The sequence below is a fragment of the Piliocolobus tephrosceles genome, chromosome 18 (genome assembly GCF_002776525.5).
Source record: "Piliocolobus tephrosceles isolate RC106 chromosome 18, ASM277652v3, whole genome shotgun sequence".
In the NCBI taxonomy this organism is placed as follows: Eukaryota; Metazoa; Chordata; class Mammalia; order Primates; family Cercopithecidae; genus Piliocolobus; species Piliocolobus tephrosceles.
In genome coordinates this window covers 48,945,618-48,961,129 of record NC_045451.1, presented here as the reverse complement: position 1 = coordinate 48,961,129, position 15,512 = coordinate 48,945,618, and the positions used below count along the sequence as shown (strand labels likewise).

Below are 15,512 nucleotides of genomic sequence, written 5' to 3'. Positions count from 1 at the left end.
CTGATAAGAGCATCTATCAAATATAGCACAAATTAAGAACACCGGAATACAGACTCACTTATGAATATGGATGCAAAATCTTAAATAAAATCCTTGCAAATCAAACTCAGCAGTAAATTAAAAGAACAATAAACCATAACCAAGCAGAGTTCATCTAATGAATTTAAAAATGGTTAAATATTAATATAATACATCATCTCAATAGGTCAAATGAGAAACTAAAATCATCTTCACAGCATTTTCTATAAATGAACATCTATTCCTATGTACTGTTTTTATAATCGGAGTATATTTTTAAAATCTTTAGCATGGTCATTAGTATATATTTGAAATCAGCATTTAGATAACATTAAGCACTTCTTTAAAATAAAAGATACTAAAAGTCAATTTCACAGATGTCATTTAATATTTTATATATGTGCCACACACAATACACACATAAAAAGTGTTGACATCCTATTATTTAAAAAATTAGCAATGTGGATTTTTATTTTTTATTTTCATTAATTTAAGTTCTAGGGTACATGTGTACAACGTGCAGGTTTGTTACATATGTATACATGTGCCATGTTGCTATGCTGCACCCATTAACTCGTCATTTACATTAGGTATATCTCCTAATGCTATCCCTTCTCCCTCCCCCCTTTCCCCACCCCACAACAGGCCCTGGTGTGTGATGTTCCCCTTCCTGTGTCCAAGTGTTCTCATTGTTCAGTTCCCACCTATGAGTGAGAACATGTGGTATTTGGTTTTCTGTTCTTGTGATAGTTTGCTGAGAATGATGGTTTCCAGCTGCATCCATGTCCCTACAAAGGACACGAACTCATCCTTTTTTATGGCTGCGTAGTATTCCATGGTGTATATGTACCACATTTTCTTAATCCAGTCTGTCATTGATGGACATTTGGGTTGGTTCCAAGTGTTTGCTATTGTGAATAATGCCGCGATAAACATATGTGTGCATATTTTTATAGCAGCATGATTTATAATCCTTTGTGGAAAACAGTGTGGCAATTCCTCAAGGATCTAGAACTAGAAATACTATTTTTTTTTTTTTAACCTCCTGAGCAGCTGGGAATACAGGTGTGCACCACCATGCCGGACTAATTTTTGTATATTTCAGTAGGGTTGGGGTTTCACCATATTGGCCAGGCCAGTCTCGAACTCCTGACCTGGTGATCCGCCTGCCTCAGCCTCCTAAAGTGCTGGGATTACAGGCATGAGCCACCATACCTGGCCAGCAATGTGTAGTTTTCTAAATTTTATCCTATTTTATCTACAAAAAACATACATGAATATTATGTAATGAAACACAACTGTTTTCATAGTCCAAAAATTGGGGTTGTAGGTTGACTCTGCCACTTAATAGCTTTGGGTCTGTTAGAAAATCACTCAGCCTCTCTAGGCTGCCTTCCTATTTGATAAATTGTTATTATTAGAAATAACTATTGTTTCATCTATTTTTGAGAAGGAATTTGCTTAATTTGAAAATTCTCAATGCAAATGTATGAATCAAAAGGCATACTTGAATGGGTATTTTGTAGTGTTTAGATCCATACTGTATAATATATAGGCCAATATATAAAGCTAATGTAAATTAGCTTTCTATGAACAAAAACAATATTAAAAAATTATGCAAATACCAACTAATATACAGAAGGAATCCACTTATATGCAACATTTATATGAAAACTAAGTTACTAAAAAATAATTTTGTGTGTCTATGTGATTGTCAATAAAATATAAAATTCATAAATATTTCTAAAGCCCTAAAAGTCACTTTTTATTATCAATTGATAAAATCAGAAATAAAAGTCTTTTTATATTACAAGAAACTAAAAGTTGCAGATCATGACATTATTTTCTTAAAAAACAATTCTGAACCTTGGAAGTAGACTATAAAGTAAACATGGGAAAGGGATTTATAGAAAATTCTTTCTTTTACATTCAAAAAGGATTTTATCTCAACATTACTTTAATGCACTTAGCCAATTTCAAGATGTTTTCTGGCTAACAAAAGCCATTGTTTTTAGAAATAAAAAGGAAATAAAGTGTTTTCAAAGATCCAATGACACAAATTAGAGAAAAGTGTATGTTAATGAGGGAAAGACTCTAAATTGAAAGCAGAAAATGTCTTGAAATTAAAAAAAAATCATTTTAAGTTGTATGTGCAATTAGGCAGCACAAATCTTTTATTTTTCTCTTGAACTGGGAAGTTTCAATTGCATACCAAAAAATAATGCATGGCAATAATGTACATCATTGCTTTTAATTGAGTGCTTAACATGCACTCTTTGAAAATCTAACTTAAAGGTTTTATAATGAGCAAAATGCAGAAAAAATTAATATATCTAAACTTCATTTTTCTCATCTCTTCTAGAATGTGTGATAGTCCCCAAATGATTTCTATAATTAAAAAATATCACTAACCTTATAAATATATACCCAATTTCTCAGCAAAAATAACATTTTGTGGCCGGGGTGGTGGCTCATGCCTGTAATCCCAGCACTGTGGGAGGTCGAGGTGGGTGGATCACCTGAGGTCAGGAGTTCAAGACCAGTCTGGCCAACAGGGCATAACCCTGTCTCCACCAAAACTACCAAAAATTAGTTGGGTATGGTGGCTCACACCTGTAATTCCAGCTACTCAGGAGGCTGCAGCGGGAGAATCACTTACCTCAGGCAGCGGAGGTTAAAGTGAGCCCAGATCATGCCCCTGCATTCCAGCCTGGGCAACAGAGACAGACTCTGTTTGTGAATGAATGAATTAATTAATTAATTAAATTAATTAATTAATTAATAAATAACATTGTGTTATACCATCAAATTGAGGAGGGCCAGCGTTGTCATTTTAGAGATGATCAAAGAAATAAAAAACTGATTGTAGGTTTACTGGATAAATATTCCCTTTTTGAAAATTTTATTCATGTTGATACTTTTATAGATGTAGACAAATTTCAGCATGATTATTAAACTGAGGTAATAACTATTTGTCAACAGTATGTAATATTTTTAAAACTTTTATTGATTATGCTATACTTCCTTGGTGCTTTTATAGTAATCTCTGGGAAAGCTACAGGCACTGTTTTACATTATCGAAGATTTTGTGAACGGCTACTCTCTACACTCCAGGTCACCAAGTTCTTTATAGGCTCACAAGATGTAGGATTTCCCCCCACCCTCCTATTTACCTTTACTTCCCTCCCTCCCTCCTCCCCTCCCCCCTTCCTTCCTTCGTTTTCTTCCCTCTCCCTCCTTCCCTTTCTTCCTTCCATTTATTCCTTGATTCACTCACTTATTCAACAAGCATTTATTGTCTAATATGGGAAAGGCATTAGACAAATTACACAGAGACAAAGAAAGAGTCACAATGCATCTCCTGCCCTTAAAAACCTTACAGTCTAAGAAGTAGACAACTAATCATTAATTTCAACTGAGTGTTGTAAGTGCCAGCATAGGGGTAAACACAGAATGTAGTTAGAGTTCAAAGCAGAAGGAAAAAAGTTAAGAGATGGTTTCACCAAGGATTTTCTTCCTTCCAAGTTGAGATTTAAAACAAGAGAATTTAGCTACACAATGATAGGATTGAGAGAATGAACAGAGTCAAACAGGCATTATATTTTGAGGGAAGAGTATTTATAAAGAGCTGGAAGAATGAAAATATGTGGCACATTCTGTTGTCCTGAGGTTGTTTCAGGTGGTTAGGGTATAGACTCAGAGGGAAAGTGGGAGCAAGTAAGAGGCTGGAGACAGAAACAAGGGCAAATGTAGAGAAACTTGTACTACTATCTATTTAAGATCAGGTTCTTCCTTCTCATTGATGCCATTTCCTCCTCCTCTAGTATTTCAGCCCACTGTTTTTGCTTTAGTGGGTTGGTTTTTTTGTTTGTTTTCGTTTTTGTTTAGTATTTTCACCCTTGTCTATTTCTGGATCCTTCTCTCTCGTCTATGTAGCAGTGTAAGTCATTCTCATATGAATTCAGGTTAATATTCTCCAAACTGCATGAATGAGAACAAAATTAAGACATTAAAAATGAAAATAAAATTAAAAAAACTTTTGAGAATCTCAAATCTTGAATCTTATTTGCAAGAGGTGGAGTTTAAAAATAATAATAATAAAAATGGCTGGGCAGGATGGCTCATGAGTGTAATCCCAGCGCTTTGGAAGGCCAAGGTGGGTAGATCACCTGAGGTCAGGAGTTTGAGACCAGCCTGGCCAACATAGTGAAACCCCATCTCTACTAAAAATACAAAAATTAGCTGGGCATGATTGCACACACCTGTAATCCCAGCTACTGAGGAGGCTGAGGTTGGAGAATTACTTGAACCCGTGAGGCAGAGGTTGCAGCAAGCCGAGATCGCATCACTGCCCTCCAGTCCTGGTGACAGTATAAGACTACCATCCCAAGAAATAAAAAAAACAAACAACAACAAAACCTTTTTAAAAAAGATAAAAGGAATTTCAATTAGGAAAGTCTAACACACAGAGTTATGTGCAAAATATTAACCTGGGAATAAATATAAACAAACATCTATTGTGTAAATTAATAATAAAATATCTTAATAAGAAAATTAGTAAATAAGACATACATAAAATGATGAAAAATTGAATATATGTCAGGAGAGGATCACAAAATCCCTAAACTGTTCAGGAAGAAGTTAAAGATATTGAGTATGCTTAACATCTGTCAAGTGAAATATGCATTCCGCAAACTTTATTAATAATTCATAACTTCAAACCTTGCAGATAAAAGCATAATAAAAAAGCTCAACTCTAATCATTCTAAACTTATGGCTTCAAAATTCATAAAGCAAAAATTAGGAAAAAATGAAAAAAGTAACTCATCTCCCTGAGATATTTTAATTCATCTCTCACAGTAATTGATAGAAGTGTCAGAAAATAAACCAGAAATATAAAAGATTTAAATAACACAACTAACACAGATGGCTAAATCAATCTACTTAGAATTGTTTCCCCAAATCAGAGAAAACATTTTTGTCAAATGAAATATTTCTGCAAATTGCCCATATATTAGAACATGGATTAAACCATAATAAATTTTAAACTATTTCTATCATATAGACCAATTTTATAAACATATCAGGATCACATTACAAATCAATTTTAAAAAATAACTAACATTAGATGAAGATGGAAGGGTTAATTTGTCTCATCACTGTCTGATTTTGCATAGACACAGTTTTCCTTTTGGAAAGTTCCAAGAACATTGATTAAGCTTCAATTTGGGAAAACAACTCAAATAAACAGAGATAGGTCATGGGTATGTTTAGAAGTCCCTATCATAAAGACTAGAATTCTTACTCAATTATTCCATAAGTGGATACAGTTTCAATCATAATGCCAACAAAAATTTTTAAAGAAATGAACCGGATAATCCTGAAACCTATATGGAAGGGCAAGAATCAAGAAAAGCCTAGAACTCAAAAGAAAATATAAGATCAGAGGATTCACTATCACAGATAATTAACACCCATTATGGAATTTTAGTGATGCAGACATGGAGTGTTCAGGTGAAGATGGTCAAATAGATCAAAGTAAAAAGTGAATGGAAAAAGATCCACGCAAACATAAAAACCTAATGTGGGAGAGAGATAGCACTGATTATAGATATATAAACAAAACCCATCAGTAGATTGTATTGTAACAATTTGTTTTATATATTATACAAAAAATAACTGGAACCTCACTTCACATTACACCCATACATTAATTTCATATTAATTATGCATCACATCTGGCAAATGAAATATGCATTCCAAAAATTGTAGAAATAGCTTTTTACTTCCAAATTTGTAAATAGAAGGCAGAGTGAGAAAAATAAGCCTCAATTTTAAACATTCTAAACATAGTTTCATCTAAAACTGTCACATAAATATTAAAAGCAGAATTCAGAAACATTGAGAATGAAATAACAGAAAATATTTTTATAATCTCAGGAGTGGGACAATTTCTTAAACAAGTTCACAAAAGGAAAAAGCACAAAGGAATGTATTTATACCTGATACTACATTAAACTGAGATGTCTTTTCATCAGAAGTTACCATAAAGAAATGAAAAACGGTTGGGTAAATATATTTTTAACATTTGTAACTAGAAAATATTTAGTATCCACGATATATAAATTCTTACAAATCAGTGAGATGACACTCAGTATATAGCAGGAAAATCATGAGCAGATTTTCACAGAAAAGGAAATACAAATCACCCTGCAAAAGTCATTAAAAATGTTCAGTTCCATTAACAACTAATAACAAACCATAATGAGGTACAATTAAAAAGCCTTATTGTAGAGAAGAATGTCTTTAACTCCAGGTTGGAATGCAAATTGGCATAATAATTTATATATTATTTCCTTTTACTATACTATTATTTATTTTATCTATTATATTCTTATACAACAGTGAATGAGATATGGCAGAAAAAGAAAGCTTCATCTTCAGAAAAGATGAGTCATAATGAAAGGTCAGATGCTTCCAAGCAGGAGCACACCACTGCTGGTTTTAGAGAAGAAGGGAACAAACAGCTAGGGAATGCAGGCAACCTCTGAAAACTGAGTGTGATCTCAGGTTGACAGGTGCCAAGGAAACAAAGGCTTCAGTTCTCAAACCATAAGAATTAAATCATGTCAAAACTGAACACCCCAGTTAGAACGGGTAATATCAAAAAGACAAAAAATAACAAATGCTGTTGAAGATGCAGAGAAAAAGTACTCTTAAACGTTGTTGGTGGGACTATAAATGAATACAGCCACTGTGGAGTGGAGATCACAGCAGTATGGAGATTCCTCAAAAAAAAAAAAAAAAAAAAAAAACCACTAAAAAAAGAATTACATATGATCCAACAATCCCACTGCTGGTTATATATCCAAAGAAAAAGGAATCAGTATGTTCAAGAGATATCTACACCTTTGCATTTATTGCAGCACTATTCACAAAACCTAAGATATGAAATCAACCTGCTTCCATCAACGGATGAGTAGATAAGGAAATGTGATACACAATGGAATACTATTTGGCAATAAAAAGGAACGAATTCCTCTTATTTGCAGCAACATGGACGGAACAGGAGGGCATTATGTCAAGTGAAATAAGCCTAGCACAGAAAAATGAATACCATATGTTCTCCTTCATACATGGAAGCTAAACAGGTTGATCTCACAGAAGCAGAGAGTAGAGTAGTGATAACTAGAGACTAGGAAGTGTAGGGGTTGGGGGCATAGAGAAAGGTTGGATAAGAGATTAAAAATTATAGCTTAATAAGACAAGTAAGTTTTAGTGTTCTTTAGCACTGTAGAGTGACTCTAGTTAATAATAATTCATTCTATATTTTCAATGAGGATTTTCAAAATCCTGGAAAGAGGGCGATTTTGAATGTTACCAACACAAAGAAATGCTGAATGTTACCCTAATTTGATCATTACAGATTGTATACAAGTATCAAAATATCACATTAGACCCCTTATAAAAATGTCCAATTATTATGTGTCAATTAAAACAAAAAGTGCAGTTTTTGTTTTAATTGACACATAATAATTGGACATCTTTATAGGGGTCTATTCTGATATTTTGATACCTGTATACTAAAAATAGTGTTATCCTGGAGTCTCCAGACAGAAATGCCAGGCTACTGATACCCTGATTTTAGTCTTGCCAGTCCTGGGGCAGAGCAAGCACTTGAGCCATGCTGTGCCCAGACCTCTGACTTAGGATAAGGTTGAGATAATAAATGAGTGCTGTTTCAAGATGCTAAATTTGTGGTAATTTGTTAGGCAGCAATAGAAAACTAATATAGGCAAATTGGCTAAATATTAAAAAATTGGCCAATTGCTATTTAATTATTGACAAAAAGTTTGCTATTTATAACTCAAAACAAAGATCAGTATTTTTTATTTTTAAATATGAAAAACTCACCGTTTTAGAAAGAGAACGTAATTCATTTTTTGATGACTTTGTTTCCCTTATTGCTTCAGTCACTTCCTCTTCCTTCTCCTCAATATTAGTATTAACATTTATCACTGATGAAGAGTAATGATCAAATAGACTGTTAAGTTGATACATTTCTCTCCTAGGGAGAAAAAAATATATTTTAAATTATACTTAGGCTAGGCTTGGTGGCTCATGCCTGTAATCCCAGCACTTTGGGAGGCCAAGATAGCAGATTACTTGAGTCCAGGAGTTCAAGACCAGCTTGGGCAACATGGAGAGACAATGTCTTTACAAAAAAAAATTGAAAATTAGCCGAGCATGGTGGCACATGCCTGTAGCCCCATCTACTGAGGAGGCGGAGGTGGGAGGATTGATTGAGCCCAGGAAGTTGAGGCTGTAGTGAGCTGTGACTGATCCACTGTACTCCAGCCTGGGTGACAGAGTGAGACCCTATCTCAAAATAAATAAATAAATAAATAAATAAATAAATAAATAAATAAATAAAACTTAAATTAGCTTTAACAGTATGAATCAACGGAAATCCATCCCAAAGTAACTTGCCAATTTCTAAAAAATACTACTTAGATGTTAAGTAAATAGTGAGGAAAAAAAGTCATCAATAGTATTGTTTCTAAGGGAAAACATAATTGAGAGAAAAATCAATTATAAATTCGTTCAAATAAACTGTCTTTGAATCTGATTTCAGGTAAGAGATTTACACACTTAATTCAGAAGCTGGGTAACACAGGGATGGAAAGGTAAGAAAAAAAGAAGAGGAGGCAGAAGTGAAAAGACCAAGCAGTTATAGCTTTCACAGCCTTAGAGGTAAAATAAAGGAAATTGTAGCTTAGGAAAACACAGGACTTTTTAAAAAGAAGTAATAGTCAAAGAGTTATTTGTTCCTATAAGACCCTCCCAAGAGGACCAGTGCTAGTCTGTGAACCACACAGTCCTTTATCTAATCTAGCAGGTAGAAACCATCTTCCAAATATAAAATTATCTTTAGATACTGTTATGGTTGTTTAATGTAGCAAAAAAATCAGTGAGAAAATGATAAAATTACCATTTTCATAAAATACCAGCACATAATATAGATAATTACAACTTTTTAAACACACCTTAAACAAAATAGTAGACTAGGAGATTTATTTGAAACCCATATAAAAGTAAAACTTTATATGTAATAAACTCATACAAGTCAATATGTAATAGAAAAATTATTCAATAGAAAAAGGCACAGAGAATATGAACAATCACCAATAAATATATGGTGTGCTTATTGAATTGGCCCAGATTCTTATGCACCAACCCTGATTCCAGCAGCATGGTCAAATGAAACTGAAATCTACAATCTCACTATAGAAATGAAAATTAAAGGAACAAACAAATAGGCAAGAACAAGATTCTCCACATTTCTATGTCTGCAGAGTATAAACTTAACCTGTCAGAATCCTAGAAGCCAGTTAGGCAATGAGAGTTAGGTAGCCTCGACATTCAAAATGTATTCATTTCTTTTGAAATTAATTTTTCTTCTCTCAGTGTTATCTATTGCCTCTAGTCCAGAGAATACACTATGGATTTTTGCCTGAGTGATGGACAATTGCCTACTGCCATGCAATTTAAGAGTTATTATTTTAGTGGTTCACTTATTCCAATTTCTTGATTAAGTTGATGCCACTAATTCCTCAGCCTTTTGAGGATTTTCCAGGAAAGCAGTTTATACTATGCTTGTCTCCACTGTTATTTTAAAATTCATCATTGCTTTATCAGCTAAATCCAAATAAATTTAGAAGAATAAAAGGGAAGAATCACTCTACCAGTTGTTAAGAACTACTATGCAAACACTGAAATCAAGAAAGTGTGACATTGGCAGAGGGATAGCCAAATAGATAAATGGAATGGTCAGAGACAACTCAGAAATAGAGCTACACAAACATGCCTGATTTTTGACAAAGTCACAAAATCAATTTAATGAAAGTAATTTAACATATGGTGATGGAATAATTACATATTCATTGGCAAAAAAAGTGAAGCCCAAGCTAAATCTCACATTTTACACATAATCTAACTAAAAATGGCTTATATATCTAAATATAAATTGTAAACCTATAATATTTTTAGAAAACAAATTTCTTTATTACAGGATTAGGGCAAGATTTCTTGTGTGTGACACCAAGTACGTGATGAATAAAAGAAGAAAGTGATAAGTAGAATTTTAGAAAAATTAAGAACTTCTGCATTATAAAACACCCTCAAAGACAAAAAGACAAGACTTTACTAAAACATAGAATATATTAGCATATAACATATCTGATTAAAAGTCTTGCATTTTCAAAATTAAAGAATTCTCTACACACAACCATAAGAAAACAAACATTATAATGGGGAAATGGCAAAACATTTGAACAGATACTGTATGAAAAAGAGACTTCAATAACAATTGAGCACACGAAAAGATGTATATCACAATTTGCCACTAGGGAAATGCAAATTAAAATCATAATGATATATCACTACAAACTTACTAGTCTAGGTTGAATATTTTTTTAAAAAATTAGTGTTCTCTTGTAGAGAAACTGGATCTCTCATACACTGCTGGCATTCAGATAAAGTGGTACAGCCATTCTGGAAGACCAGTTTGGCAGTTTTTTAGAAAATTAAATTTACACTTAACATACATCCCAAAAATCACACTTTTTGATATTTATCCAAGAGAAATGAAAAACTTATGTTCACACAAAAGCTTCTTCATTGATATCCATGGCAACTTTATTCAAAGTAGCAAATAACTGGGAACAAACTAAATGTCCCTCAAAGGGCAGACGGTTTCAAGCTGTGGTACATCCATACAATGGAATTTCATTCAGTAATAAAAATGGAATGAACTCAGTACCTTCAACAACCCAGATTGATCTCAAATGCGTTATGCCTAATAAAAAAAGCCCAAATCAAAAGTTAAATATTATAGGGTTTCATTTATATAGCACTCTTAAAATGGCAAGACTAGAGATAGAGAAAACAATAGTGGTTGTCAGGAGACAGAGAAAGGACAGTGGGTATGAATAAAAATGGCAGCACAGGAAATGAAACTAGTCTGTATTCTGATTGTAGTGGTAGTTACTGAATCTATACAAGATAAAATGGCAAATAACAATAAACACACACATACATACATACATACATGCAAATATGTAAAAAATCATGAAATGATTAGGCTTATCCCAATTTCCTGGTTTTAATCCTGACAACAAGTACAGTATATACAATACAAGATACTCCCATTGGAAGAAGCTGGAAGAAGGGTACACGAGACTCTGTGTCTAAACTCCTAAGAGTCTATAATTATTTACGAATAAAGATTTAAAAAGCAAAATATTAGATGAAACAGACCTGCATGCTTATCAAGACTGAGATAGGACACATAAAAAATCCCACATACCTCAAACCTGTAATCCCAGCACTTTAGGAGGCTGAGATGGGCGGATCACGAGGTCAGGAGATCGAGACCATCCTGGCTAACCCAGTGAAACCCCGTCTCTACTAAAAAAATACAAAAAACTAGCCGGGCGAGGTGGCAGGCGCCTGTAGTTCCAGCTACTCGGGAGGCTGAGGCAGGAGAATGGCTTAAACCTGGGAGGCGGAGCTTGCAGTGAGCTGAGATCAGGCCACTGCACTCCAGCCTGGGCGACAGAGCAAGACTCCATCTCAAAATATAAATAAATAAATAAATAAATAATACAAATACATTGAAATTAAATGACATGTTCCTGAAAGACCAGTGAATGAAGACAAAAATTAAAAATACAATTAAAGAATTAGCTGAAATAAATGAAAATAGAAACTCAATATACCAATTCTATGGGACACATAAAAAGAAGTATTAAGAGGCAAGTTTATAGCAGTAAATGACTACAGCAAAAACCAGAGAGATTTAAAATAACCTGCTGATGCACTGCAAGGACCTAGAAAAACAAAATTACAATAAGTAGAAAGAAAGAAATAAAGATCAAAAGCAGAAATAAATAAAATCGAGACTAAAAAATACAAGAGATTCACAGAACAAAAAGTTAGCTTTTTAAAAGATAAACAAATGGACAAACCATTAGCTAGATTAACAAAGAAAAAAAGGGGAGACCCAAAAACCAAATCACAAATGGAAAAGGAGTTATCACAATGGGTACCACAGAAAATAAAAGTATAATTAGAGATTACTGCAAGCAATTTACATGCCAATAAAATAAAACACCTAGAGGAAACTGATAAATTCGTAGATACATACAACCTATTAAGATTGAACCAAGAAGAAACAGAAAGCCTAAACAGAGCAATAACAAGTAATAAGATTGACTCAGTTACAAAAAGTCTTCCCCCAAAAAAATCCAGTACCAGATGGCTTTACCACTGAATTCTATTGAACCTTTAAAGAATAAATAACTTCAGTTCTTCTAAAACTATTCCAAAAAATTGAAATGAAAGGAAGTCCCCCTAACTCATTCCACAAGACCACTGTAACCTTGATACCAAAACTAGACAGGGACACAACAACAAAAAACCACTATAAACCAATATCTCTGATGAACACAGATAGAAACATCTTCGACAAAATGCCAGGAAACTGATTCCAACAATATATCAAAATGATAACACACCATGATCAGGTGGGATTTATCCCAGAAAGTCAAGAATGATTCAACATGTATGAATCAATAAATGTGATACATTACATCAATGCAATAAAGGACAAATGCCATATGATCATCTCAGTAAAGGCAAGAAAAGTATTTGATAAAATTAAATATTTCTTCATAATAAAAATATTCTTAATAAATTAGGTGTAGGAAAAGGTACCTCAACATAATACAGGGGCCATATATGACAAAACCACAGCTAATATCATACTGAAGAGGGAAAAGCTGAAAGTTTTTTATATAAGAACTAGAACAAGACAAGGATGTCCAGTCTCAGCACTTTCATTCAACGTAATACTGGAAGTCCTAGCCAGAGCAATTAGCCAAGAGAAAGAAACACAGGGCAGCATCTATTTTGGAAAGAAGGAAGTCTAATTGTCTATCTTTGTAGATAACATAATCTTGTATATAGAAAAACCTGATGACTCTACCAAAAACCTCTTAGAACTGATAAATGAATTCATAAGGTTGCAGGATTCAACATCAACACACAAAACTCAGTAGTGTTTCTATACACTAATAAAGATATAACCAAGAAATAAATTAAAAAGGCAATCTCATTTACAATACCTACAAAAAAATAAAATAACTAGGAACATATGTAACCAGCAAGGTGAAAGACCTCTACAGGAAAAACCACAAAACACTAATGAAAGAAATTGAAGAGGCTACAAAAATGGAGATAGCCTAGCTCACAGATTGAAAGAGTATCGTCAAAATAACCATACTACCAAAAACAACCTACAGTTTAAATGCAATTCTTATCAGAATACCAATGACATTATTCATAGAAATAAAAAGAAAGTTAAAAATTTTATGGAACAACAAAAACCCCAAATAGCCAAAGCAATTTTGAGCAAAAGAACAAAGCTGGAGGTACCACACTACCTGACCACAAAGCTGTTATACCCAAACGGCTTGGTGCTGGCAATAAAAATGGATACACAGACCAACTAAACAACATAGAAAACCCAGATCTTAATCTACATATCTACAACCAACTGATTTTTGACAAAGACAGAAAGAACATACTTTGGGGAAATTACAGTCTCTTCAAAAAATGGTTCTGAAAAACTTGATGTCCATATACAGAATAATAAAAATAGACCCCATCTCTTGCCCTCTACACAAATCAACGTGGATGAAAGACCTAAATGTAAGAACTAAAACTTTAAAACTAGTATAAACACACACACACACACACTCACACACACACACTCACTCACAAACATACACAGGAAATGGTTCAACACATTGTCCTGGAAAAAGTTTTATTAATAAGACCTCAAAATTACAGGCAACAAAAGCATAAATAAACAAATGTGATAATATCAAACTAAAAAGCTTCTGCACAGCAAAAGAAACAAGCAACAGTGTGCAAGTACAATGTACACAATGAGAGAAAATATTTGCAATCTATTAATCAAGCTGCAGATTAATATCCAGAATATACAAGGACTTCAAACATCTCAATAGGAAAAAAAAAAGTGGGCAAATAACCTGAACAGATATTTCTCAGAAATGCTTGATATCACTAATCATTAGGGAAATGCAAACAACAATGAGGTATCATATCAGCCAATTAGGATTCACTGTTGTAACAAGTGTACCACTTGGATGTGGGATGTCTGGTATGGGATGCAGAGAGTATGGGGGGTGGGGAGAAGGGATAAAAGGGAGCTTTCCAAACTTTCCACCCAATTTTGCTGAGAGCCCAAAACTGCTCTAAAACAAAGTCTAGTTTTTTTAAAAAAATACAAAAACAACTATGAAAAAAATTAAAAGAAGATAGTTTTAATGGTAAATTGTTGTATTAGCCTGCATCTTCTGAGAACCAGACATCAAGAAAGCATTACAAGTTCAAGGATATTTTTAGGGGAAATACTTGTGAGAAAGGAAATTGGGAGGAAGCAGTGGTCAGGGCACACTGAAAGTCTTGAATTTAAGTCTCCCCAGAGTCAATGAGAGAGGGAGGAAAGCTTGAAGCATCCTATGCAGTTCAAGGAATAGTTGAAGAAGCCACTGGGAATCCTCAAAGGTGGCCGTGGAGGATGCTATTTTTCCCAGAAGCATGCCTGCCTTAGTATACCTGCAACAATCAGTCATCAGTTAGGATTAGTGCACTGTATTTCCAAGAAAAAAAAAAAAAAAAAAAAAAAAAAAAGCAGTGATGGATTTTGAAGTGTAGCATCAGGAGCCTGCATTAGTTATCTGTTGCTGCATAAAAAGTATAACCAAACCTAGTTGCTAAATTCATTAAGATATTTATTATCTTACCAGTTCTGTGATCCCCTAGGTTCTCCAGCTCTGGGTCTTCTACCATGACTGGCAAGGACCTGTTTTCTAACATACTATAAATACTTCTGCTCTCACATTGCTGGTTGTTGGCAGCAATTCTAAAGGGTAGTTGGTTCTCAAATGTGGGTGGACTGAAGCTTATGTTGTTTCCACACACTGTAGGCCTCTCCATAGAGCATCTCAATACATGGCAGCTTGATTCATCAGAGCAAGTAACAAGATGACAAGAAATAGAATGCTAGCAAGGTAAAAGTCATGAATTTTTGCAACCTAATCATAAAAACGATGTTCTATTACTTTTGCTTTATTCTGTTTATTAGAAGCAACTGAGTATACTGCACATTCAAGAGGGGATTTTACAAGAGTGTGACTGTTCTCCAGTATAATGCCCACATGACATAGCTGAATTTCGACCCTTCTCTAACTCTGCTTATCTTTAAGAAACAGGATGCCTGGATAAAAAGGTCCCTTTGTAACTGGGCCAGCTGAGACTAGTTAGAACCAAGATGGTCAACTGGACTGAACAACTGCAAGAATAACTCAAGCTTTATTATAATGTCATTTTCATGCTAAATGACC

The 15,512-nt window shown here is 33.8% G+C and overlaps 1 protein-coding gene across 6 annotated transcripts in view; it reads right to left on the bottom strand.

Annotated features, from left to right (window-relative positions):
* The window catches only part of CCDC178 (coiled-coil domain containing 178), a 525,224-nt gene that overhangs the window by 390,918 nt on the left and 118,794 nt on the right, over window positions 1-15,512 (bottom strand). For all 6 annotated transcript variants that reach the window (XM_023207480.2, XM_031934542.1, XM_031934544.1 and 3 more), the window contains exon 12: window positions 7,933-8,086. In XM_023207480.2, the coding sequence (XP_023063248.1) occupies window positions 7,933-8,086 (154 nt within the window). The remainder of the gene's footprint in view (window positions 1-7,932; window positions 8,087-15,512) is intronic.